At 44.2% G+C, this 27,165-nt stretch overlaps 2 protein-coding genes across 2 annotated transcripts; one reads left to right on the top strand and one right to left on the bottom strand.

Annotated features, from left to right (window-relative positions):
• On the bottom strand, positions 1-25,282 carry Mapre1 (microtubule associated protein RP/EB family member 1). Its single transcript, XM_051143447.1, has 7 exons — positions 25,138-25,282; positions 21,730-21,853; positions 14,164-14,309; positions 11,912-12,119; positions 6,410-6,531; positions 2,452-2,604; positions 1-624 (listed from the first exon to the last, which is right to left on the bottom strand). Exons 2-7 carry the CDS (start codon positions 21,848-21,850, stop codon positions 568-570), a joined length of 807 nt encoding a protein of 268 aa, XP_050999404.1. The 5' UTR covers positions 21,851-21,853; positions 25,138-25,282; the 3' UTR covers positions 1-567.
• Positions 24,848-25,345, top strand: LOC127188324 (uncharacterized). Its single transcript, XM_051144810.1, has one exon. It carries the CDS (start codon positions 24,848-24,850, stop codon positions 25,343-25,345), a length of 498 nt encoding a protein of 165 aa, XP_051000767.1.
• The last annotated feature ends 1,820 nt before the right edge of the window (positions 25,346-27,165 follow it).

Below are 27,165 nucleotides of genomic sequence, written 5' to 3' on the forward strand. Positions count from 1 at the left end.
AAAGGCTGCACCTGTGAGAGTCAAGCAGCCTCGAAAGGTCTGTGACAGCAGGTTCCAGCGGGTCTAAAGTCTGACCCTTCCTTCCCAGACACAATGTCGGACACATAGAATCTCCTGTCATGCTACATTTTATATTTTGAAATATGGAAGCATATTTTAAATACTCTTAAGGCATTTATTTATTAATTCATTCTCTGCCAGAATTTCACATTACCTTAAATTCAATTCAGTCTTTACATTTCTCTGAGGCTGTCACTTCATGTATTATAAACCCCCTTCTCCATCAGTCAGTGTGACCAGCATCCACACGAAGAGTCCCATGTTGGCCTCTCTGTTCCCCTGGTGAACCAACTAGATGTTAATACTGCTCTGCTACAAGGCAACAGCTCCTAACTCAAACGCATCTGAAAAGGTGAGACTTCTGCAAAGTGCACTTTGTAGAAGAGGTACTTTTTGCTTATGAAAAGAAACCAGTGAATCCTCTAAGAATAATAAAAGGGAGTATTTAACAGTTAAGCACATGATTTGGAGTGAAGACTTCAGATGTTGCTCTGCTGGTCCAGGCTCTTAATACTCTTCTTGTTCCTCCTGTGGGCCCCCTTCATCAGGTATCACGAAGCCTTCCTGAAACAGGAAAACAAAAAGGGAGGACAGGTATTAATCAACACAGTGCCAGCTCCTCCCTCACCTCGCTGACCTCAATGTGAGCCTCTTCATGCAGGCATTCTTCCTGTCTCCTACATCCCTGGCACTTAAGCACAGACCAGGTGACCACTATTGTATTGTTTAGACGAAGCATCATTTCTTTATTGTTTGTTTTAACTTTTGATATAAGGTCTCCCTATGTGGCCTTGCCTGTCCTGGAGCCCGCTTAAATACAGAGCAGGCTGGCTTCAAATTCAGACTGTCCTGCCTGTTGGGTTTAAAGGTGTGTCCACCACAATCAGCAATAGCACCATTTCTTAATGCCAAACACTACACACAAATTCATCCTCAAAGCATTAAGAAGTAATGAATATGTGTAAATGTAAGTCCAGGAGTGGCAGGTAGTTCACACCTGTAATACCAGGCCGAGTCGGCTAAGGTAGGAGGATGGCCACGAGGCTGAGGCCAGTCTGAGGCTATAGACTTGAGTTCCAGGGCAGCCCAGGGCACTACCTCAAAAACTCCAGGAGCAGAGGACTTACTATGCACACACAAACTAGATTAAATCCCCAGTTGCGCAAAACAGAAACACAAAAAGTGAATGACATGTAAGCAGGCAGAGTGACATACATATGTCATCCCAAAACTCAGGTTGTGCAAACAAGAGTTCAAGGTCATCCTTTGCTACATGGTAAATTCAATCCCAACCTAGGTTATGAAACCCTTGATAAAAAACAAAAAACGTGAAGTTGCCCATCAAGTTCAGCATCCTAACCTGAATGCAGAGGCTCACACCTGCAATTCTAACACTTTTCAAGAGGCTGGAGCAGGAGGTTTGCTACATTCAAGGGCAGCCTGGGCTATCTAAAAAAACAAAAAGCTTAATACCCCGACATTATTAGCTCTGCCTCCAGGCATCTTTATTACACTGAACACCAGTATTGAGCCAAAGTGCCTGCAACAGCAGCAAAGGACTGGCCAATGAGGGTGGGAAGCCAAGAGCAGGGTGGACTGGTGGCTGCTCTCCCTGCACAGGCGTACAGCACAGAAAGGCCAGCCTGCTTTCCCATAAAAACACACCTAGATTTTTCTTTTTAACTAAATCTCTATAATAGTTTAAATTAGTTACGTTGTATTTTCACTAAAAGACCAAAGACTCCTGTATCTTCATCATCTTTCCATGCCCGAACACAATGCAAACTTTAAGGATTTATTGCACAAATTAGCAGCTTTTTAGTCATCTGTCTTAACTCTTCAAAATCCCAAAATATGTTTAGAAAACTATTTTATAGAGTGCTACAATACTGTTATACAGTGGACAAAGCCAGGTATTAAGTCCTAAACGTAGGGGGAAGAAAATCAGTCTTCCCTGATGAACTAATTGCAGAACTAAAGGCCATATAATAAAGATAGATCCAAATAAAATCACAATAGGAGTCAGGCATAGAGGGAAGAGCAAAGGCATACCCTGGCAGCTATGGCACAAACATCAAGGACCAAGGGCATGCCTGGGGTCTTAATAATGGCAATAACACCTCCAGCTGGGGTGATCAAGCTCCAAGGGTAGGGTGGCCTATAAACTACAAAAGCTGGGCAAGCCAGCCTCTTCCTCAAGCAAAGACACTGGGACTCCAAGGGCTGAGCTAGCTAGAGAAGACGTTCTCTGGCTAACTTGGAGGGAATAAACGATAACATTTTCTGGTGAACCCTACACTGGAACCAGCACAGAGTGAGCTGAACCAACAATGTTACACTTTTTCCTTAGGAGAAAGAATGGAAAGAAACTATCTTCAGTCAAACACGTACATCTGTGGCATAAAGAATATCTACAATTCTCTGTAGTACAGGGTCGTTTTCCCCCTCATTCTCCTGGCAAATCAGTTCAATGTTCCTTAGCTTTCCGAAGTAGAAGTCTCTCTCCTTCTCCAAGTCTTCAACAGTAAGCTTCAATACTTTGACCTGTACAAGACATTGAAAACAGTGAGCACTGGTGAACCAACAAAATATCAAACCCAAAATGATGTGGTCTTTGGTCAAAATAAAACATAAACGAAAGTCCAATTCAGTTTAATGTCACTTTTCTTCAGCCTCAGATAAAAAATATATTCTAGTTCATGCATCCTTGACTATGAGTTCCCAAGAAAGGGCAATCTGCAAGACTATACATTAGAGATGGACATGGTGGTACATGCCTTGAGTCCAAGCACTCAGGAGGCAGAGACAGGCTGATCTCTGCCTTGTCTACACAGGGAGTTCCAGAATAGCAAAAGGGTTACACTGAGAAACCTTGTCTCAAAAAACAAAACAAAATAAAACAAAACAAAAAGACCACACCTTAAACTATTACAGAGCTTTTCGTTGAGATGGGATCAAAAAGGGAAAACTTAAGGCTGAGATGGGAGGAGGACTCACAACCCAGCTTAGCAAGATGACTAGCAATCATAACTAGGTCCTTATCAGGAGGCTGACGTCAATCAAGTCCTAGACTAGCTACATGTGACACTCAATAGATTAGGGATGGGGTCCTAATCCCACTAGAGGGCTTTGAATTCCCCAAAGAGGCCATTAAGAAATTAAATTAAAAGTAAATTTTGTGAGGCATGGTGGCACACATCTTTAATCTCAGCACTCAGATACAGTTGGATCTGAGTTCAAGGCAGCTTGTTGTACATAGTGAGTTCCAGGCTAATCAAAGCTATATATTGAGAACCTGTCTCGACAAGCAGGCAGGCAGTAAGAAGTACTAGCAGTAATAGCAGCAGCAGCAGCAGCAGCAATATAGGTAAATGATAGATTAGATAGATAGATCTTGTGGCTGGAAAGATGGCTCACTAAGAACATTTACTGCTGTTGCAAAGGACATGCTTAGTTCCCAGCAGCAACATGGTGGCTCACAACAAACTGTAACTCCAATTCCTGGGAACAGTATGTACCACTTTGGGCTTCCCAGAGCTCCTGCATGCAGGTGGTGAACAGAAACTCACACAGGGGCACACAATAATCCCCGAACTTAGGAGTCAGGCAGGATAATGGCTAGTTTCAGGACAACTTAGACCACAAGCAAGACATTCTAAAGACTTTTTTTCTAAGTAATTATCTCCAGGATGACTTAATGTGGGATGCCCACATATCAACCAAGGATGAGTAAGTAGAAGGTAATTGGTATAGAATACAGTGCTGTTCTCAGTCTAACAAACATATCTGGCTCCATTTCTCCCATCTATCAAGGTCTAAAAATTCAAATGCTTTCAGGAAGGCCAGACAGAACATGTAACAGAATGGAGTTCAGGCTTTGACAACCTGAAGAGAGCTTAAAGTCCTTCATACAAACTTGTTGAAAAATTTATTCAGGCCAAGAGCCAGGTTTACTGGTTCACATGTGCAAACGCAGCACTTAAGAGGCTGAGGTCCCGTCAAGCCAGGACTACATGAAACTCTAGCAGAGACAAAAGGGAGGAGATAAAAAGACATTATCAAGCCAAACTGTTTCTGTGGCAAGTGCAGACCAGCTGGATCTAAGTGTCTGATCCTCATTTCCCATGTCAGCCTACTGACCCCTCACATCCCCGACAGAGGCCCACAGCTCCCCAGAGCTCCAAGCCTTCTCTTTAAAACCACAGCCTACCCAATCTCAACTACTGCAACCTATGGCACTGGACACCCAAACCAGCTCATCCGGTTGTTTGGTGAAAGGCTCCCCAGAGTCTAGTTACATATGCCTGTGCCTATGTAGGGCTCTTATTTTCTATAGCCATTATCTGGGATTAGATCACAGGCTGGCACCCAAAACATTTCCTCTAACTTCTTCAAGAAACATGTCTAGACCCAATAAAGTCTTTTATGCTTTGATTTTTTTTTTTTTTTTTTTTTTTTGGTTTTTTGAGAGAGTTTCTCTATGTAGCCTTGGCCATCCTGGACTCACTTTGTAGACCAGGCTGGCCTCGAACTCACAGCGATCCACCTGCCTCTGTCTCCCAAGTGCTGCGATTAAAGGCGTATGCCACCACGCCCAGCTTGAAATTCTTTCCAATGTTTGCTATCAATTTTCCAGGAGCAATGACGATAAATACCAATCTCCAATTCAGGGTGTAAGCAAAGAACCTCAGGGTACCTCAGGACAAGGGAGAACCTCCTCCTTAGTTTCCCATTCAGCACCAAACCTAGGCTAGGAAGCCAGATGCAAACCCTAACTACACTGTGCTTGTCTGTAAAACCTCACAAGGTTGAAAAAAAAAAAAAAAAAAAACCAAAACCTAATGTAAAGCATTTAGTGTGTGGCATAAGCTACTCTGACCACTTTTATCCTCTGGTATTTTTTTCAACCTTCCTAATACTGACCCTTTAACACACAGTTCCTCATGTTGTGGTGACCCAACTATAAAATTATTTTCATTGCTACTTCATAACTATAATTTTGCTACTCTTAGGAATCATTATATAATATTTATATTATATAAATATTTTTGGAGACAGAAGTTTGTCAAAGGGGTCATTACGCATAGGTTGAGAACCACTGTTCTTAAGGTTTAGGGAAGTTTCCTTTTTCCTTGTTCATTTCTTATTGCTCACAAGCCAAAAATGTTCTAATCAATGTGAGCTTTTAAAGAACACTGCAGCATAGACTCAACTCTATCCAGACTTCAAAATTATCTTTTGTTTACTGTCTTTATCCCAATGGAATTTTGACCAAGAAACAGTCAACAAATCTCAATTACTGTGAGCAAAGTGTTATCTCCCACCAGGCATGGTGGTACACATGTGTATTCTCACCATTGTGGAAGCAGATGTTACAGCCTGGCCATGAATTAAAGGCCAGTCTAGACTGCACAGTGAGACCCTGTCTCAAAATAAAATTAGGCCCGCCTCACACATGGGTGTTTAGTCACAGGCTGACAGGTAAGCACAGAGACATAACTGCAGAGCTGGTCAGTTCCTCCTGTGCTCATCGTGAAGGAAACAGTCTAGACAGGTCTGCAGAATGCAGTGGCCTCAGCTGAACACTCTTGACTCTGTTGAATTTTTTTCTCTGCAACTGCAAGTTTTAGGGAAGTCTCCTTTCCCTCCAGGACTCTATACTTCACAGCAACAGTGCCCAGTCTGACTGACTGAGTCAAAACAGTCACCCACAAGCACTGAACAGAGGTAGGATTAAAGCAAAGGGTCAACAGTCCCCATTTTGTTTTTCTGATCTTCCTCTAGTCACTGAACTGTGAATAAGGGAACTAGAAGAGCAGCCGCCTTTCCTAGCGTTTCTATTCTCAAGCTCCAGAGAGCAGCTCTCTCCACTGTTTTTCACTCTCTGAATCCCAGAGAGCCCAAGGCATTTCAATGAGGCTCAAGAACTAATTGTGAGCCACACTGAGGACCATTACTGCCTGTAACTCCAGCACCAGGGGACCCAATGACCTCTTCTGGTCTCTCTCTGTACACATGTCAGACACACACACACACGCATGCACACACACACACACACACACACACGCATGCACACACGCATGCACACACACGCATGCACACACACACACAAAAGTACATAAATCTTTTTTTTATAAGTTGATTTCCAGACACACAAAGGTTTCTCTGGTCCTAGGAATACCTGACCCCTGTTCTACTCCAAGGCTCATGGCCCACTCTACAGGCAAAGACTCACACATGTCATGAGTTCATGTCTTATCAGGCAAGCAGAGAGGCCGTCCTCATGAGTAAAGCAAAGAACCCACAGTGACAATGTGAACAACACAAGAGGTAACAACACAACTGATACCTGCTGCATCAATTCCGCTGCTTCATCATCCCCACTGCCCACCCCAGGATTCTTCCGCACCATTCCTGGGCCGGCCTTAGGAGCTGCAGTAGTTCTCTGTGTTGCAACGGGTCTCTGTGGAGCTGAGAGAAGACCAACCATGTTAGGAGAAATTTCAAAAACAGACAGAAATGCACAAAACACAAAAAATCTGTGTATTCTCAGCACAGCAAAGGGATACTAGAGAGCCGAAATTCAAACAGCACAAGACCCCAACACACTGTGTTCAAAGTGGCTTTTTTTTTTTTTCTCAAAGCAGGGTTTCTCTGTGTAGCTTTGGCTGTCCTGAACTCGCATCGTAGACCAAGCTGGCCCCGAACTCACAGGGATCCACCTGCCAAGTGCTGGGATTAAAGGCGTGCGCCACCACTGCCCACCTCAAAGTGGTTCTTATCCTGGCAGTAGACTTAAGTAACAGTTTTGGTAGGCTCCTTCATGCTGGGGAAAGTCCCCCGGTGAGATCTTCACTCTGCCTCAGTTAACTGTCACCTGAAAGGCACAATCACTCTGGTACATACAAAGATGGAACTTAACTCTCAAGCAAGGTAGCTTCATGGATCAAAGGCAAACCTTGTAAAGCCGGGCATAGTGCACACACCTTTAATCCCAGCACTCAGGGAGGCAGAGGCACGAAGATCACTGGGAGTTCAAGGCCAGATGGGTTTACACCCTGCCCTAGTCCAGGACAGCCACGGCTACACCGAGAAGCCCTGTCTCCAAAGAAAAAGAAAAAAACAAAGGCAAACCTTGTATCAAGAACAGATCACATTCCCAGCTGATACTGGAGTACTCTGTGCCCCACCTGGAAAACTAGCTCCCTCTAACTCATCACCTCAGACCCATTGGATTTGTTAAGGGAAGGAGCTCACAAAAGTTAGCAGTAGAGCCCGCCTTTCCTACTGTAACTTCAGAGCTCACCTTTTAGAGGTCTACAGGGTCAGGCGAGAAAAACAACCTCAGTAGCTAAGAGTTACAGATCTCTGAGTGACAGAAAAGGATCTGCACATCAACATAACTAAGAACGGGCTACTCTTCAAGGTGAATGCAACACTCCTCACATCAGTTACTAACCTAGCAATTACTCTATAAAACGAAGATATTATGCCGAGCTTAGAAATACCTCATCTTCCTAGCACCCCAAAATCTATAAGCACAGACCTTTTTGTTTGCTGTCATAGGCATTTCCTTTGGATGGCACTTTCTGGTTCTTCCTTATCCTGAACACTAAATGTTTACTGCAAGTCTCCACTATGTTAGCAGGATCTGAAATATGCTACATCCAAGATGACCTATCCAGTTGCCATCCTCAACAGCTAAGGAATAGAAAGTACAAAGTTCTGAGGGCAATCAGAACCCTCCTACACTGCTGATAGTATGGAATAGCCAGCTGCTTTGGAAAATGGGTAGTTTCGTGAACACTTGTATGTAGGCCAGAAATATGGCTTCAAAATAAATTCTTGGGTATTCACCTAAGAGAAATAAAAATGTATTCCACACAGAAACTACACATGAATCTTCACAGCAACACTACTCACAATGTAACATAAATGACCATCAATGGGCATATAAGTTAGGCTGCTTAGGAGGATAAGGGAAGACTATCACAAGTGCAGGGCTGACTGGGTGGGCATTTGTAAGAGCCTGTCTCAGAATTTGAGAGGGAAGGGGTTGCTACTATGGTTCCAAAGCACACAGCTCCCCCAGCATGTGTGAAACCCAGGCAGCTGGACTTTTATCATTTTATGGGTTTTTCTTTCTTCCACCCCTTTTCTTCTTTTTTCAACTCCCTAACACTAGATAGAAGAGGAAAAAAAAAAAATAGAGATTAAAGAGGGAGACATTATCATTAGACTACTTCCTACTGATTAGGGATGTCAAACTCCTTGACCTTCACCCTCAGGATATCCAATTTCCTCCTCTGCCTCCTCTTCCTCTTCTTGTTTCTTCTTTTTGCTGGACTACTTAACAAACAGCAACCAACAACAAATCAACAACCCACCTCTTGGGGCTCTAGCATTTCTATAACCTCTAAAAAGTCCCCAGAATTCCAAATGTCACACAATCACAGGTAACTGTCTGTGGCTGGTAAAATCATGCCTGTGCTAAAGCTCAAGGCAAATCATAATCAACTGCTGTGAGGCAGCCCTATGTCCCCAAATCTGGGAAAACAAAAACATATTCTTTTAATATTTCTATTTTTAAAGAAACCAAAATTCAGGCTAAAGAGATGGTTCAGAAGTTAAGAGCACTATCTATTCTTCCAAAGGTCCTGAGTTCAATTCCCAGCAGCCACATGGTAGCTCACAACCACCTATATTGAGATTTGGTGCCCTCTTCCTCTGGCATGTAGGTACACATGTGGGCAGACTACTGTATTAATAATAAGTCTTTAAAAAAAGAAAGAAAGAAAGAAAGAAAGAAAGAAAGAAAGAAAGAAAGAAAGAAAGAAAAGAAAAGAAGCCAAAATTCCAAAATTCTCATGGCAGCCAGGTATTTGGGGGGGGGGGGGGGGAGTGGGTGGACACAGAAGTGCCAGGTGGTATAATGACACACATCTTTACACCAAGCTTTGGGAGGAAGAGGCACACAGGTCTTATGAGTTGAAGCCAACTTGGTCTTCACAGTGAGGTGCAAATGAGTCAGAGTTATACAGTGAGGCAGTCTCAAAATAAATAAATCAATATTTTTTTAAACACTAATAAATGCTATAGCACAGATAAACTTGGAAAGTACTGTGTTAAGTAAAGGAAGCTAGACACAAAGATGACACAGTCTATTCTTTCATTTATAGAAAATGTCCAAAATAAGTGAAGCCACTGACAGAAAACAGTGCCTCAAGCTAGGGAAGGGAGAAAAGTTGAAGGAAATGAAAAATGATTGCTGGTTTCTTTTTTGGGTGATCAAAATATCCTAAAATTGTGGTAATAACGGTTAAAAAAAAAAAGGCTTCCTGGCAAAATATTATGAACCTTTAATCCCAGCACTTAGGAGGCAGAGGCCAGCCTTGTCTACACAGTATATTCCACAAAAGCCAGAGCTACATAGCGAGACCTGTGTAAAAAAATAAAATAAAAACAAAAAAGTGAGAGCTTGTCTAAGCTTTACTGGCTTTCTTTCAGTTAGTAAAATGCTTGCCTTGAAAGCTTCAAGACCTGAGTTGTATGCCCAGAGCCCTACGCTTGACACCTAGCACATGCTTGATATGCTAGTGATGTGGAGGCTGAGATAAGCACATCAGCGGGGCTTCCCTGGCAAGCCAGCCTAGCCCATGAAGCAAGAGATATTTCAAAGAACGGGTGAATTTTAATTTCTTTTAAAAACACAGAAATGGCTGAGTGTGGTGGCACATGCCTTTAATCCCACCACCCAAGAGGCAAAGGCAGGAGGATCGCTGTGAGTTTGAGGCCAGCCTGGTTTACAAAGTGAATCCAGGACAGCCAGGGCTACGCACAGAAATCCTGTCTCAAAAAAAAAAAAAAAAAAAAAAAAAAACAAGAACAACAAACAAAAACAAAAGAAATGTTATAGGAATAGTTTCATTTTAATCCCAGGTATGGGGAATATTAGGCTGCTTCGCAGCAGGTTATATGATTTGCCTTGTGCTCTGGCTGGGGCGTGGTTTGGCCGGCTGCAGATAGTTTCTGCAAGTGTGTAACCTTTGGCATTCTGAGAACTTTTCAGAGGCTATAGAAATGCTAGGGCCCTGAGAGATGAGGGGCTGCTGTTGGTGGCTGGTTGGTGATTGGATGCTGTTGGTTGCAGTTTGTCAAATAGTTGTATACAAAGAAATGAGAAGAAATTAGATATCCAGACAGCAAAGATCAAACTTGTCCCTAGGAACTCGATGGCCCTGATCAGCAGACCATCTAACAATAATGTCACCTCCTTTTCCACTCTATCCTTTTTTCTCTCCTATTTACTGTTAGTGAGTTAAGAAGAACGGAGAGGGTGGGAGAGATAAAGGAACTCACACAGCAGTAAACAGTGCAGCTACAGATGCTCCAGAGGACCTGATTCAATTCCCAACACCCGCATGGTAGTCCATAACCATCTCTATTTCCAGTTCCAGGGAATCCAATACCCTCCTTCTGGTCCTGAGGGCACCAGGCACATTATGTGATACAGATATACATACAAACTACACACCCATACACACTAAAAAAAAGTTTAATGTTTTTAGGTTAAAAAGGTAAAATGGGGCTGGAGAGATGGCTCAGTGGTTAAGAGCACTGGCTGTTCTTCCAGAGGTCCTGAGTTAAATTCCCAGCAACCACATGGTGGCTCATAACCATCTATAATGTGATCTGATGGCCTCTTCTGCTGTGGAGGTGTACATGCAGGCAGAACACTGTATACATAATAATAAATAAATCTTTTTTCTTTTTTAAAGTTTCAATATAAAGCTCCTCAAACAAAATTCTAATAGGTGGAGCAGAAGGAACAAAGTTCAAGGTCATCCTTAGCTATACAGTGGGTTCAAGGGCAGCTTGGGCCAGAGACTGTCTCAAAAAAAGACCTCCATCTTTAGCAAGGAATGTTGGCTCACAACAAATGCACAAGTTCTATGAATATACTACTAAAAAGACATCTTGGGAAGCCGGGCATGGTGGTGCACACCTTTAATCCCAGCACTCGGGAGGCAGAGGCAAGTGGATCACTGTTGAGTTCGAGGCCAGCCTGGTCTACAAAGTGAGTCTAGGACAGCCAAGGCCACACAGAGAAACCCTGTCTCAAAAAAACAAAAACAAACATACAAACAAACAAACAAACAAAAAAAAAAAAAAAAAAAGAAAGAAAGAAAGACAGACAGACAGACATCTCGGGAAACCAAGCAAGCCCAAACACTGTTGAGAAGCTCTCTACAAACCGCTTTCCCTCCCTTCTAGACCCTCCCTGCAAGAAGCAAAGCAGCCACAGCAGCCTGACATTAACTCTCCATGAAGGAAGCCAGAATCAGGCACAGAAGGCTGGCCTACAGACTGAAGGCATAATGATGCAGACAGCCTAGAGTCCTGAAAGATTTAGAAAGCTCTTGAGGTCCTAAGTTCAGACCTAACTGTAATTTACCTGTAAAATGCCCCAACTTCTCCTATAACTAAAGCTCTTTTATGTGAGCTAGCATCAGGAAGTTCTATTACAGGCAATAAAAAGCCCTGAGGTAAAACAGCAGACAGCACTCAGCCAAGCCAGAGCAAGTGTTAACTTCCCAATTTACAGAGTGGGAGTAGCTGGGGGCAAATGTGAAGAGGCTCCCACAGAGCTGCAGAACCCACTTCCTTGTCAGAAGCACAGGGCAGGCCTGTGGCTACACAAAACTCCTCACTGGGACTACAGCATAGTTTTGTGTGGAGCACATATGCCCCAGAACCACCTATGTTTTGTTTAGTTTTGTTTTGAAGAGTAACAACTGTGGCTCAGTGTAGAATGAGTGGAACTACTGGAAGCGGCCTAGTGGTTGCTTACCTGCAGAGCCGGAGCCGAGAGGTTTCTTCGGTTTACTCAGAGCTGAAGCGACAAGAGAAGGAGCCATTGCAGTTTCTTGACCTTGTCTGGCAGCTACAGGGTCATACTCTTTTCCATCATAATTTGCATCAAAAAACTTCTTGAACCATTGAACAAATTCAAAATTGTCCTGAAATTTTCCTTTTACTAATTTATCCACAGGAATAATCTGCAGAAAAAAATCAAGACTGATCAGAACAAAGCAGGGGGCTTTGGCAAACATCAAACCTGTCCACTCACCAAAACACGAAGTTCTGCCAAAAGGAGAAAACATTTTAGGGGTCTTGCTGCTAAGATCAGTTTGCCTTCAATACAGTGCCAATCCCTAGCCAGTCCTCCAAACTCCTCAGAAGAAATATTGAACAAAAGGGAACAAGGACCAGGATATAGTACAATGCCTGACCGGCATGCACAGGCCTTGTACTGAATCCTCAGCACCACAGAGGAACCAGCATCATCAAAGTCATATGCACACATTAAGACACAATCAATCTGCATGTTCACTGTACCATAAAGAGAAATCCCTTGGCTGAGTACAGTAGCACAGATCTGTGAACACTCTGAGAGCCAAGGCAGGAGCGTGTCAAACTTGAGCTTAGTCTAGGCGACATAGAAGACTCTATCTAAAAAGAGAGGGGAGGGGCTAGAGAGATAGCTCATTGGCTAAGAGCACTGGCTTCTCTCCCAGAGGACCCAGATTCAGTTCCCAGCACCCACATAGCAGCTCACAGCTGTCTGCAATTTCAGTTCAAGGGAATGTGACACCTTCACACAGACTATATAGACAGGCAAGACACCAATGCACATAAAATAAAAATAAATTATCCCCCTGGCAGGGCTACCTTGCCAGACCACAGGGGAAGAGGACATCTCAGTCCTGATGTGACTTGATAAGCTGGGGTGGAGAGGGCTCTCCTTTTCTGTGAAATAAGGGAGGAAAGATGGGAGAAGAGGGAGGGAGGGTGGAACCAGGAGGAGAGGAAGAAGGGGGCTACAATTGGGATGAAAAATGAATAAATAAATAAAACAAGCAAGCAAGCAAACCTAAATTATTAGAAAGAGAGGGGAGAGAGAAGAGGAAAAGAAAGGAGGAAGGAAGGGTAAAAATAAGTCAAGTCAAGGTGCAGAATCAAGTATAGTATATTTTATAGAAGTAAATCTAGAAATTAACCTCACACTAGTAGAGATTAAATAATATGTAAAACAAAACAAAATACTAGTCTGATACAGGGCCAGTGAGATAGTTCAGTGGGTAAAAGTGCTGTCACAGATGCACATACACACATGCACTCATGTTCCCTCCCCATCCCTGTATGTCCGTAGTTCCCCCCCCCCCCAACCCCTGCATGCACGCATTTTTTGCTCTTGCAAAGGACCAGCGTTTGGTTCCTAACACCCAAATGGTGGCTCACTATCACTTCAAACTCCAGGGGATCCAACTCCCTCTTTTGACTTCCTCAGGCACACACATGACACAATACATTGTTGCAAGCAAAACATTCATACAGACAGAATAAATAAATCTTTTAAAAAAATTAAATCACTAGTTCAGATTTACAGGTTGACTACCCCAAACTGTTACTAAATTTAGACAATAAAGAAGGAAGACAGTGAAGAAAGCAGGGTATAGGAAAACCTGGTTCCCTGTAATCATGGTAACTAAAAACAAGAGGTAAGATAAATTGGAAAGAGAAAATGTTCAATTATTACTTTAAAACAGCCAGGCAGTCTCTCACACCTGAAATCCCATTGCTCAGGACGCTGAGGCAGAAAGAATACCATGAATTCAAAGCCAGCCTAGGCTACACAGTGAGTACAAAGACAGCATGAAATAAATAGACTTCTCAAAAATAAATTTTAAAAGGTCCAGCAAGGCCAGGTAGGATAGCACATACCTTAATTCCCAGTACTTGAGAGGTAGAGGCAGGCAGATCTCTGTGAGTCTGAGACCACTTTGGTCTACACAGTGAATTCAGGACAACCAGGACTACACAGAAAGACTCTGACTCAAAAAGACTAAGGAGGAGGCAGAGAGATGGCTCAATGGGCAAAGACACATGCTGCCAAGACAAATGACTAATTTTCCCAAAGTTGTCCTCACATCTACAAATGGATTTGCATATGCATGTACACATAACTAAAATAAAATAACTAAAATTAAATGAAATATCTTAAATATAAGTAACCTAAACAAAGGAATAACGTTTACTTACTTTGTCAACACCCATCCTCTTGAAACCTGCTTGTAGTATTTTGAAGTTCTGGATATATTCGTGTTCTAGCTTAGCTTGAAATTTCACTTTCTTCAAGGCAATGGAGCCAGGAAAGAGCATGTCCATAAACTGACAGTATGCAGCCCCTGAATCACACAAAAAACCAAAAATTCAATAAATTTTGGGTCACCGAGTGCCAACTTTTCCCCCCAGACAGAACCTCACTACAAGGCTCTGGCTGGCCTGGAACTTTCTATGTAGAGCAGTCTGGTCTTGGACTCAGAGCTCTGTCTGCCTCTGCCTCCTAAGTGCTGGGACTAAAGGTGTGCACCACTATTCTAAATGCTACTAGTGAAAAAGCATGGTCATCCACATCTAGTTAACACAAATACAATTTTATTAAAGACAGGTCTCATGTAGCCTAGGCTAGGCTCACACTCAATGGAGCCAAGAATAATCTGCAATTTTTGATCCTCTTGTCTCTATTGCCTGAGTGCTGAGATTTCAAAGCATAAGACAACACACCCCATTATGTATGTGGAGCTCATGAGGAAACCCAGAGCTTGTGTGTACTAGGCAAGTACTCAGGCCCCAAACACAATTTTAAAATGTATACAGTGGACCACATGCAAAAGATGGGGCCACAGAGACAGCTAAGTAGTTAAGAGCACCAATAGCTATCGCAGTACATCCCACTTTAGTTCCCAACATCCGTGTCAGGGGGCTCTTAGCCAACACCTATGACCTCAGCTCCAGGGGAAGCTATGCTTCTGCTGGAAACAGCACACAATGTACACACACACACACACACACACATAATTTAAACAGAAATAAATATTTTTTTAAAAAATAGTTATATGAATGCAAAATCAATTTTTTAAAACTCTATTAACAAAGGACTGGAAAGCTGACTGAGCAGTTAAGAGCACTGGGTGTTCCTGTGGTTCCGTTCCCAGCACTCACATAGCAGCTCACAATTGTCTGTAACACTAGTTTCCAAGGGATCCAAGGCCCTCTTCTGGCACCAAGAGTATCTCAACTTTTTGGTCATGGTGTTTCATTGCAACAGTAGAAACCCTAACTAAGACACCAGAAAAACAGAGAGAGAACAAATTCCACAAAGTTGTTCTCTGGCTTCCACTGTGTCAATGTGGTGCACTCTCACTCGTGCGCGCGCACGCACTCTTTCTCTCTCGTGCTCATGCACTCTCTCTCTCTCTCTCTCTCTCTCTCTCTCTCTCTCTCTCTCTCTCTCTCTCTCTCTCTCACACACACACACACACACACACACACACACACACACACACAGAGAGTTTTTGCTTTGAAACATGAGTCTCACTATGGAGACCAGGGTGGCCTTGAATTCACAGAGATCTGCCTGCTTCTGCCTCTTAAATCTTCGAATTAAAGATATGCACCACCACACCCAGCACAACATTAATTTTTTGTAGAGCTAATAGTAAACAAACATCCTAACCAACCAGCCACTTAACAGCAGGCATCACCTGCCTCTCTTGCAGTAAGTCTGCTCAAAGAATCTTTAAAAACATCACAACTTTTAAAAACTAAACATGGAAGCTGGGGATGTAGTTCAGTGATTGAGCACTTGCCAAGCAGAGAGATCCTGAGTTCAAGCCCCAACACAAAGAAAAAAGTTAAAAACAAGAACCAAAATATACTCGGGAGGTAGAGGCAGGCGGATCGCTGTGAGTTAAAGGCCAGTCTGTTCTACAAAGCGAGTCCAGGACAGCCAAGGCTACACAGAGAAACCCTGTATCGAAAAACAAAAACAAACAAAAAAACCCAAAAGAACAAAATATGTGGCCTAGCAAATACCATGGAGGCTAGAGACCAAACCTAGCTTTACCCTGAGCTCCTGATTCCCATGTACGGCTGTTTACCACATCAGAAGCCCACAGGATACTATATAGTTAAGAAAAAGCTGCATTTTCTAGAAGAGTATGCCATGTGGCTACACTCTCATTGACTGAATCAGTGTTATTATTAAAAAAAAAAAAAAAGCTGGGCGGCAGTGGTACACACCTTTAATCCCAGCACTCAGGGAGGCAGAGGCAGGCAGATCTCTGAGTTTGAGGTCAGCCTGGTCTACAGAGTGAGTTCCAGGACAGCCAGGGCTACACAGAGAAACCCAGGCTCAAAAAACCAAAAATAAACAAACAAACAAAGGTCCCACTAAAAGAGCTGGGGAGAGAGCCCAACAGTAGAAAGCTTCCCAGCAGTGTGCAAGGGCCCAGGGCTTTTCATTTGGCTGGTTGGCTAATTACTGTACAGACAGGATCCTGCTACAAAGCCCACCCTGGTCTAACCTCTCAATAAATCCTCCTTCCAACTCTCAACTGCTGGGATTACAGATATGTACCACCATGCCCAAACCTCTTGCCCTTTTCATAAATATCTCAGCTAGGAGGGAAAATAAGTTAAATGGGAAACCTTTCCAGTCTCTGCTTGAATGACAAATACAGCTGTGACTAGGACAATGGCTGACAACTCAAGCAGAGCTTCAAGATGGCTGAGGATCTTGCTTTCAGTGGCTCAACAATTTTCAACAACAAAGTCCACTTAATCTGTGCCTTGACAATGTGGACTAATGGGAGGAGACTATGACTGGCTGTCACAGCTCCATTCTAAACCCCTGCTTGTGAACAGAGACCAAAATGTACAATGCCAGACACAGGCCCAGTACCAGACATTTCTTATCTCAAGTGCACTGATGTTCAACCTGGGTCAGTTCAAGGTACTCTTCGAATTTTTAAAGAAAATCTTAGCCAATATTAATTTACACTATGGTACACACGTGTAATCCCGGAACTCAGGAAGCTAAAAAAGGTGGATCAGGAGTTTAAGGCCAGCCCAAAGCCAGAAAAGGCCAGATACAATGTAATCTATAATCCTATAATTCCTACAGCAGGGAGAAGGGGTCACAGGGAGTCTCCTGGAAGCTGAGGGCCCAATAAGCCTGCAGTATATAAAGTGGCAGAAAAGAGAGAGAGAGACTGTCTCAATAAGGTAGAAGAGCACCAACTCCAGGCCTGTCCTCTGACCTCCGTGTGTACTCCATGGACACTTAGAGCCCTTACCACCACATACAAAATAAATAAATCACTGCAGTGTTTTGTCTGTCTGTTCGGTTTGGTTTTGGTTTTAAAGACAGAGTTTCTCTGTGTAGCCCTGGCTGTCCTGGACTCACTTTGTAGTCCGCCTGCCTCCATCTGCCTTTGCCTCTCTGAGTGCTGGGATTAAAGGTGTGCACCACCATGCCCCGCTCCCTCTAATGCTTTAACATTAACATACACAAAACACACTTGGTCACTAAAAGTGGCAGTGTTTAGGCTTCAAAGAATACATGCAACTTGACCATCTTAGATAATAAATAAAATCTGCAGAGAGGGTGGGGGGGGGATCATTAATGTAGACCTTAAAATTCAAGCTCAAAATATTTTAGCAGGGGAAAATACTATTTGGATTTTCTTTTTATGTTATAGAGGAGTTTATATACTTTAACTTACCTTATATACTATTTTGATTTTTAAAACACTAAACAGAATTGTATAACCAGTATTTGCTTTTGCTTGTATGTTACTCACTTAATAGTCTGAAGGGCAAGAAACTGGAAACAAATTACACAACAATCCAGCAACAGAAGAAATTAATAGTACTGCCACTGGACACAGGGTAGCAAAAAACAGCTCCCAGCTCCTTCTGGACAAAAACAAGCCTACTGTCCAAACCATTCTGGGTGATGTCAAAATCACTGTGTAAAGACCATTCTTTCTTTGATGTTATCTGCAGCATACCTGACTGGCCAGTGCCCCAAAGCTGATGCCCTAGAGAACACAGGATGCCTCCTGAACCAGGCTGCCAGTGTCACCAAGTACTCCTTACTGTGTGCAGATGGGGAGCTCATCACAGCCAGCAGCTTCTAGAGAAAAATCTAACCTTCTAAAGACTGTGCTTGGTGAAGACTTCTCGTCTTTTTGACCCACTGCTTATTAGGAGTTCATTAAGAAAAAAGCAGGCCCAGTTCGGAAGGGCATACAGGAGCTCACTCCAGTTCTTTAGGAACAGTCTGCAGCTTATCCAGTGCGCGCTCAAGCTACAAGCGAGAGAGCTGCCTTCAAAATGCCAGTGTGAAATACAATGCAACCACCTACGTACTCCAAGAGCCGTCCCACACAGCTTTCAAGAGGACACCTGGCAATGAGCAGAAGCTTACTAACACATCAGGTAAATGTCTCACACTCACCACTTCCTTTTAAGGAGCAACACCTAATCTGGGATAAGAATAGTGGCAGAGGCTAGGAAAAATGGAAATACTTCACAGAGTTTATGGTAAAACAGTGTCATTATAACTAATTATATACAATTCTATTTGTTCAACTCTCTTCCAAATGCTTCTTTTAAAATGCACACATACCATGTGTAATTAATCCCGTATGTGTAATGAGATAGAGGTAATCCCAACACACGAGAAGCAGACGCAGGAGAATGACCACAAGTTTGAGGCCAACTACCCTTTACTACAGAATAAAACTATGTCTCAAAAATGGTAGGCTGGAGGACTCTAGAGCGACGGCTCAGTAGTTAAGAGCACTGGCTGCTCTTTCAGGGGACTCATTTCCCAGCGCCCACACCAGGCAGCTCACAAGCATCTGTAACTCTGGCTCCAGGGGATCCAAATGCCCTCCTAGCCTTCTGAGCATCCATGCACAACACACACACACACACACACAGTTCAAAACTAGGTTCTGCAATGTCTAAGCCATGTCCCATGGGCAATCTCATCTTTAAAGTGAAGAGATCTCTATTCACCTCCAGGATCTGACATGCAATCAACACTATTACAGGGAACTCTGACAACAACCATGCAGTGAGCCAAAATTACTGCCCCAGTTCACAGCTGAGGAAACAGTACTAGAAGACCATCAAAGAATTCAACCAAGGCCACACGGCTCAAAGCAGACGAAAGAGCTCTTCATGCCATGTCGTGTCCATGACAGCAGCTCTCTGCCTAAATAAAAGAGCCTGGGGCCAGACTGGGACATGCACAACCTATCTACCCAGGAAGAGGAGCATCTTCTAATTAAGTGAGAAATATTTTGGACTGTATTTATAGACAGAAATAAATTTTAGGGGAAAACTGCTGGTGAGAAACCGGTCTCCAATGAAAGCGAAGATGACCTCACCCCCACATTCCTCATAGATCACGGGACAAACATGTGCTTTAAAAGACTTCAAAAGATGGTGGCACAGCAATGAAAAGCTGGAAAATGAACAGGAGACAGAGGGCAGCAGCACAAATTTGAAGCAATCTATTTTGTAACAAAATAAGGTTAATAAAGGCCATTCTTGGGATCCACTAGCTACTGTATTTACTCTTCATACACTGCCTCCCTCTAGACAATGGTGAAACAGATTGGACCTCACATGGCAAATAATACAAACAGATGAAACCAAGACCAAGTCTAAGAGCCCTTCCACTCTCAAAAAAAAAGAAAAGAAAAAAGAAAAAAGGAGTCCAAAAGCCAAGCACCAACAGCAGCAGCTAAGCAATGCCAGCCTCTTTAAATCACCCCAAGTGGCACCAACCAGCTAAGAAAAAGTCTAGGGGGGAAAAGTGTATGGAAATAAAGTGTATAGGTTCTTGATTTGGAAAAAGGCTCAAATCTCCATTGTGTTCTTGGTTCTATATGCCGAGATTCATTACTCAAAATTCTCTACGTCATCTTTCCCATTGATATCGGCGGTGCCTGCACCTAACCACCCTCTTGGGAATACACTGAGAGCTAAATGGACATGTTTGAGAAGCGTTTACATAGCCGAGCCTGGTGGTGCAGACTGTGTGTAATCCCGGCTTCTTAGGAAGCTGAGATAACCATAAATTTTAGGCTCCAGGGTAAGTTAAAGCCAGACTGAGAAATTTGGGAAGAGACTGTTTCAAAAGAGAGGCCAAGTTAAACAAGTTAAACAGTAGAAACATAGAAAGAGCGTATAGCATTTAGCTTTTCAAAGTAAGCGCTTCTAAGGTACTGGCTAACACTCGACAATGTCACATGAAAAGCTGAACGTATGATATCTACATACTGACACTGACAAAAGAAAAACCCAACAGTAACATTCTCTGAATAACAGGACCCCTAGAATCCCTTCTTTCTACCACTTTCCTACACACTGTCCAGTTCTCACACACAGAAACATGGTTTGCTCTTGTTTTAACTCACTGTCTCCTTGGCAAACTGTAGCTTTGATAAAACTGGCCCCGAGATAGCAAGTACTAGGTTTGGCTTTGTTCTTTTTGGGAATAAGAAACATAATTGATGAATTTATATAAAATAGCTAAGTGGGAGTACTGTTCAGTGGTAAAGCACTGCCTAGCATATGTGAGTCTCTGTGCTCAAGCTCCCGCAACAAAAAAATAAAAAACAAAAATAACACAAGCAGTCTGGAGAGATGGCTCAGTGGATAAGTGCACTGTCTGCTCTTCCAGCAGTCCTGAGTTCAAGTCCCAGCAACCACATGATGGCTCATAACCATCTACAATATGATCTGATGCCCTCTTCTGGACTGTAGGTGTACATGCAGATAGAACATAAAATAAATAAATAAAATCTTTAAAAAAACAAAACACACAAGTGTTACAAGTCTACCCTTAGATAAGCCTAAACTGTGGCTACATGAGCCCTGAGTGAGAAGCTGGGCCCTGGGACGCAGCCTCAGCAGAAGGCAGTCGACAGGCAGACCAGAAGCATGCTCTTTTTAAGCACAATTCAAAAATTTGTATTCATTTATTTACTTTTGAGACAGAGCGTCACATGTATCCCACAATGGACTCAAATTCACTAAGTAGCCAAAGCAAAACCTTGACCCTCTGGTCATCCTGTTGGCAAGATTCCATATCTAGGTTCAGGTAGCCGTGGGAACTAAACCCAGTGCTCTGTGAATGCTAGGCAAGTACTCTACCAGCACTCAGCACGGGTGAGGAGAAAAGACAAACTGTAATCTCTTTGTGGCTCCATATGGAGGCCTATGCACACCCTAAGGCCACAGTTAATTTTAAAAGGTAGCCTACTGAGCCGGGCGTGGTGGCGCACGCCTTTAATCCCAGCACTCAGGAGGCAGAGGCAGGCGAATCGCTGTGAGTTCGAGGCCAGCCTGGTCTACAAAGTGAGTCCAGGATGGCCAAGGCTACACAGAGAAACCTTGTCTCGAAAAACCAAAAAAAAAAAAGTAGCCTACTGATCTGGGTGTGGTGGTGCACGCCTTTAATCCCAGCACTCAGGAGGCAGAGACAGGTGGACTGCTGTGAGTTCAAGGCCAGCCTAGTCAACAAAGTGAGTCCAGGACAGCCAAGGCTACACAGAGAAAAAAAAAAAGTAGCCTACTGAGCTGGACCAGTGACTCACCTCTGTAATCCCAGCACTATGGGAGGCAGAGGCAGGTGGATCTCTGAGGTCAAGGCACGCCTGATCTACAGAACAAGTTCCAGGACAGCTAGTGCTACACAGAGAAACTGGGGTAGGCAGGGGTTGTGCAGTAGATTTCTCTTACCTGAACACAACTGTTCTATCTTTGTCAGATTCAACTGTAGAGATTCATTGATCCAAGCCAGCATGTCATGTCGACTTAGGTTGTCACTGGTGACTGATGTTGAGTACACATTGACTGCCATCTTCTACAACATGCAACGAAAGCAAGAACGCTCTGTTACAGTCAACGTGAAAGTAAGGGCCAACAGTTCCCAGGGTCACCGAGAACAAACCTGTACAAATATTCAATTTTAAGTGTAGCCTTCTTCCCTAAGGGGTGAAAGCAGACACTAAGATTCTAGTCAGAAGCCAGAGTTCCATGAATAATATGACTGAAAATAACTGTCCCAAACTAGCCAATCTAAAACTTAGGCCCCATGTTAATAAGACTGATACACAATTACAAGCCACAAAGGGCACTAAGGGATCAGCATGTACTTTATGTAGGGAGGCTAGTGCACAAACAACATTCTGCTCAAAAACATTAGTCCAAGGGCTGTGGGGAGCATGTGTTCTGTATGCTTGATGCCTGAGCTGAATCCTCAGCACCACAAAAAAAATACATTAACATGGGTGGGTGTGGTGGTAACATACCTGTAGTACCCAGGAGGCTGAGCCAGGAAGACCTCAAGTTCCAGGCCAGCATGAGCTTCAAAGTAAGACCTTGTCTCAAGTCATCAACAACACACAAACCAAGGGCTGAGGGCACTGCCCACCAGTACAGTGCTTTGCTTGCCAAGTATGCACCTGCACACCAAGCCAATCCCTAGCAATATCTATTTTCACATAGGTGAGGTCAAGTGACAATTGCTCAAAGTCCTTGCCATCTACTATTTGCTGTACACAATGGGAACTAAAGAGTTCCTACTTAAGGCTTACTTCACTTTATTTCAAAGGTGAAGGAGGTCCTGAATATTTACAGCCAAGCCTGCCCAGTCCTATTTTCCCATTTCTCAGAAAATGTTGCCCCTCACCTTTCTGCCAGACTTTTGAAAATTCCTTTTAGTTTAGAATGCAGATCTTGCCATGTTGACTCAAACTTCTATGCTTATATTATCCTCTTGCCTCAGGCTTCAGAGCAGTTATGGCTACCTCCACCAATATTATATTTAACTAAAAAATCTCATTTAAAGTACTGGGTGCCATATTCTATGAATTCCTGTTCAGTCATTCCCACTTTCTTTGTATTTTTTTCCTTTATTGTGTTTTGTGTGCACATATATGCATGTGCGTGGAAATCAAAGGAATTTCAGGAATTGGTTCTCTCCTTCTATCATGTAGCTCCCAGGACACAAATTCAGTTGGTCAGCTTGGTGACAAGCACCTTTTACATGCTGAGCCACCTCACCAGCCCAAACAGTCGGCTTTATAGTAACCCTGACACTGAGAACTGTCCTCATTCCCTGAGACATCAACCTTGCCAATGGAATGAAGACGGGATTCACAGTATTCAGAACAGCCGTGGGACCCCAGCTCTTAGCTCTCTTGGGACACTTCACTCCCTCCACCTAGTCACTAGTATGCGACAGGCTCTTCCCACACTCGTCTATTGCGTGGAGTTGCTCCATTTCTCCATTTCTGAGCTTCCCAGGCCAGATTTAGACCAGGATGCAACTGGAGGACGTGGGCTTCAATGAGTCCACCCCACTGGCTGTGACTTTGGGCAAGTTACGGAACTCAGTGTACCTCATCTCTAAATTAATAAAACCATCTGAAAAGGATCTCATAGAGAGCTATATGAAACATAGGAATTGGCATCCCTTCATACCAGAGCTGGCATCACGTCAAACATAAGCCATAGGAACAAACAGGCTCCAGGGTAGAGACTGCCTCTCTTTTATGCTATCTTCAGCGCTAAGAACTGTGCCTGGTATCTGCTGCCAAACCTTTCAAGATCCCATGCAAGCTCTTAAATTAGTCTGTCTCAATCTGGTCCTACACGGCAGCCAGGAAGAATTTCCTGAATCACAAACCACATGGGGTATTTCTCTCCTGTTTAAAGATCCCTGAATGAACAAATAAAATGCATACTGTGTGCAGAATACTATTATTAAATACCAATGAGAGCAATCCAGACAGAATGACATGATCCCAGGCTGAGCACTCACAATCTGTCTTGCGTATACATTGGGTACTGTGTGTCTCATGCTGCCATAAAATGAAAGCAATTGGTAAAGCCACATGTGTCTCTTGACCACACCCCAGCTCAGAAAAGGTTAATGGCACTCCATCATCATGTAATTTCAAACTCTTTCATTAGCAGTATATTAATACTAGGTCCCATGTGTTCCACAAACTCTGTGGCCACTAAATACATGGGATTAGGCACCCTGTGGATGTGCAATAAATATCCACTCACTCAACCAATTAATTGGCTCTTCCAGGCAGTCAAAACAGAGACTAGCTCTCCGAGCTAACTCTTTCTCACTCTTTCTGGTAAGAATGTTTGAGCCAGAAGAGAGGCTCTTCACTCCAAGCTCGGGACCAGCCCTGGCCACATACTGTATTCCAAGCTAGCCTAGTCTATAGAGCAAGATCTGTCTCAAAAAGTAACAAAAATGTCCTACTGCTTACCCTCACTCAGTGTAAGACCCTTGAGTTCAACACATACCCACCCTTTCAGGGCTGAGGTAAGGTACAACCACAGTGAAAAAATCCGCTTTCTGCCTACTCAAGTATCTCTCCCTTCAGTGACTCTCCTGGGAGTCTCTCTAACTCACTCTATTCCGCTTTTTCACACAGTATCTCATGAACGAGCTCTGGAGCTAAATGACCTTGAATTTCTCATTCTCCTGCCTCTATCCCCCAGGTGTAAGGCATACAGGCATATGCCACCACACCTGGTTCCCCAAATCACTACAATTCAGTGTAGGATAAAGTACACACCCTAGTCCTCTCTGCAAGTAGCTCTCTGCCCACAAAGCAGACTCCCTAGCCTTTGCCTGTCTACACCCTGATGCAAACGAGGCCTAGCTCTACTCAAAAACCACCCCGCTGGCCGCCAGACACCGCGCTGAGACCTCGCTATGCTTAATCCTACTGTCACCATTTTATAGATGAGGAAACTGAGGGCACAGGGAGGCTGAAGTGTCTAAGGGCGCGTGCTGGGGTCCAACTCTGCAGACCAACTCCCACTCGTTATGCATCGACACCTCCTACATCGAGGGTTCCCCCACCTCGCCCCTCCAGCCTCCGGGCCCAGCCGCACTCGGCCAGGACCTCGCCGGTCACCACTAGACAGCCCCCCACTTCCGGCCCACGCCCCGCCCCCGGGACAACGGAGCGCGCGCCCCGACACAGGCCGCGCGCCCGACACGGTCCCGCCCTTCCCCCCCCCCCCCACATCCCGCGCGACGCCGCGACGCTCACGAGGGCCGCCTCCCGTGACTTCCCGACTGCTGCCGCCGCCCGGGCCCCCTGGCCGCCTCACCGGCTCTGAGGGAACCCGCGTCCGCTGTCCGCGCGCCCGGCTCCGGTTCCGTCTTCGCCTCGTTCAAACCGTCGGACCCCGCCCGCGCTCGCGCAATGACCTCACACGCACCCGCCGTGATGCGCCGACGCACGGCCTCGTCAGCGCCCGCCCGGCCTTTTATAGAGACGGACTGGCCCGCGGGCCGGAGGCGGGGCCGAGCCTTTGATCGACAGCTGAAGTGCCCCGGAGCGGAGAGCAAGCCTATTGGACACGTGGTCGTTTGCGGCCAATGAGGTGTGAGTTCTCTCAGGAGGCGGGGTCCCTTGCACGTTCTAGTTTGCTGTAACCCAGAAGAAAATTGGTTTATCCAAGGTGGGTTATTGGATGCGCTCAGGAGTAAGCTTAGTTGACAGGGTGCTCATGACAGGGTACCATGCTTGAATCCCTGGGTTCGGTCCCCAACACCTCAGAAACCAGCTGTGGTGGAGCACGCCTATCTTTTCAGCAAATCGTTTGTCATCATCAGAGACCCTCTGGGAGCTCAGCCCGGGGTACATGAGACCCTGTCTTAAGAAAGAAAAAGAAGAAGAAAGTGGGCCTGATGGTGTACTCCTGTACATTTGGACAGGAAAGAGACACTATAAATTCAAGGCCAACCTGGTCTACACAATAGCAGGTCAGCTGGAGCTACACAGGGGTCGTCCAAATGCTTCAGCAGGTACATGCCCCCAAACCTAACAACATGAGTTCGAACCCCAGGACCCACTGATAGAAAGTAGAACCGTCTGTTGCAAGTTGTCCTCTGATTTCCACATATTTGCGGTGCCACTCACATGCCTACACACACCAAAATGCCCACAAATAAATTTAGTATAATAATAGCCATGATGATGATGATGATGGATTAGCCTGCTGTGGTGGTATAGACCTACCAGGACTCAATAGGTAGAAATAAGTGAATCCGTGTGAGTTCAAGGCCTGCCAGAGAACTAGCTACACAGCGAGACTTTGTCTTTTTAAAAAAAAAAAAAAAAAAAGTATTTGATAGGCAGTACCTTGAGTTACTTACTATTACTGTGATACTGTGGTGAAGCATGACCAAAGCAACTTGAAGAATAAAGTGTTTATTCGACTTAGACTTCCATATCATCATGGGAGGAAGTCAGAATAGGAATTCAAACGGGGCAGGAACCTAGAGGCAGGAGCTGATGCAGAGGCCATGGAGGGGTGCTACTGCCTTGTTTCTCATGGCTTGCTCAGCCCGCCTTCTTTTTTTTTTTCCTTTTTCTTTCTTGGTTTTTCGAGACAGGTTTTCTCTATGTTATCTTAGGCATCCTGAACTTGCTTTGTAGACCAGGCTGGCCTCAAACTCACAGTGATCCGCCTGTCTCTGCCTCCCAAGTGCTGGGATTAAGGGGGTGCGCCACCACGCCTGGCTCAGCCAGCTTTCTTATAAAACCCAGGACCACCAGCCCAGAGGTGGCTTCACCCATAGTGGGCTGGGGAGACTCCACCCTCAATGACCAATTAAGAAAATGTTCTACAAAAAAAAAGAAAGAAAGAAAGAAAGAAAGAAAAGAAAAAGAGAAAATGCTCTACAGGCTTTCATACAGACCAATTTTACAGAGGCATTTTCTTAATCAAGGTTCCCCTCATCTAAGATGACTTTAGGTTGTGTCAAGGTGACATAAAATCAGCCAGTGCAGCATCTTAATAAAAACCAGGTCACCTCATAGGAGCACCTGCAATATAATGCACTTATTCTTAGCACTTCAGAAGAAGTTTTCTTATTTTGTATGCGTTCCTCTGCTGCCTTCCCATGGAGACACTCTTCCTATTTCAGCTCCAGGCTGCATCTCAGTGCTTGTGTGTAGCACCTTGATGAAAGGATGAACTTAACTGCAGCACTTCACAGCAGCAGAAGCAGAGGGTCTGCCTTAGAGAGGCCAGTTGACAGAATCACAGAAGTGGGTTCAGGACCCAGGACGGTTTCTTAGTCTCAATACCACCTATTTATAAACCTTTTTTTTTTTTTTTCTTTTTTTT

This window comes from Acomys russatus, chromosome 4, assembly GCF_903995435.1.
Source record: "Acomys russatus chromosome 4, mAcoRus1.1, whole genome shotgun sequence".
Classification (NCBI taxonomy): Eukaryota; Metazoa; Chordata; class Mammalia; order Rodentia; family Muridae; genus Acomys; species Acomys russatus.

Coding starts and splice junctions, on each gene's coding strand:
- Mapre1 (XM_051143447.1), bottom strand. CDS start 21,850: ATGGCAGTCAATGTGTACTCAACATCAGTCACCAGTGACAACCTAAGT. Junction 12,120..14,163: donor AGAGGATGGGTGTTGACAAA/GTAAGTAAACGT, acceptor TTTTTTCTGCAG/ATTATTCCTGTGGATAAATT. Junction 2,605..6,409: donor CAGCGGAATTGATGCAGCAG/GTATCAGTTGTG, acceptor TGTCTTGTACAG/GTCAAAGTATTGAAGCTTAC.
- LOC127188324 (XM_051144810.1), top strand. CDS start 24,848: ATGCATCGACACCTCCTACATCGAGGGTTCCCCCACCTCGCCCCTCCA.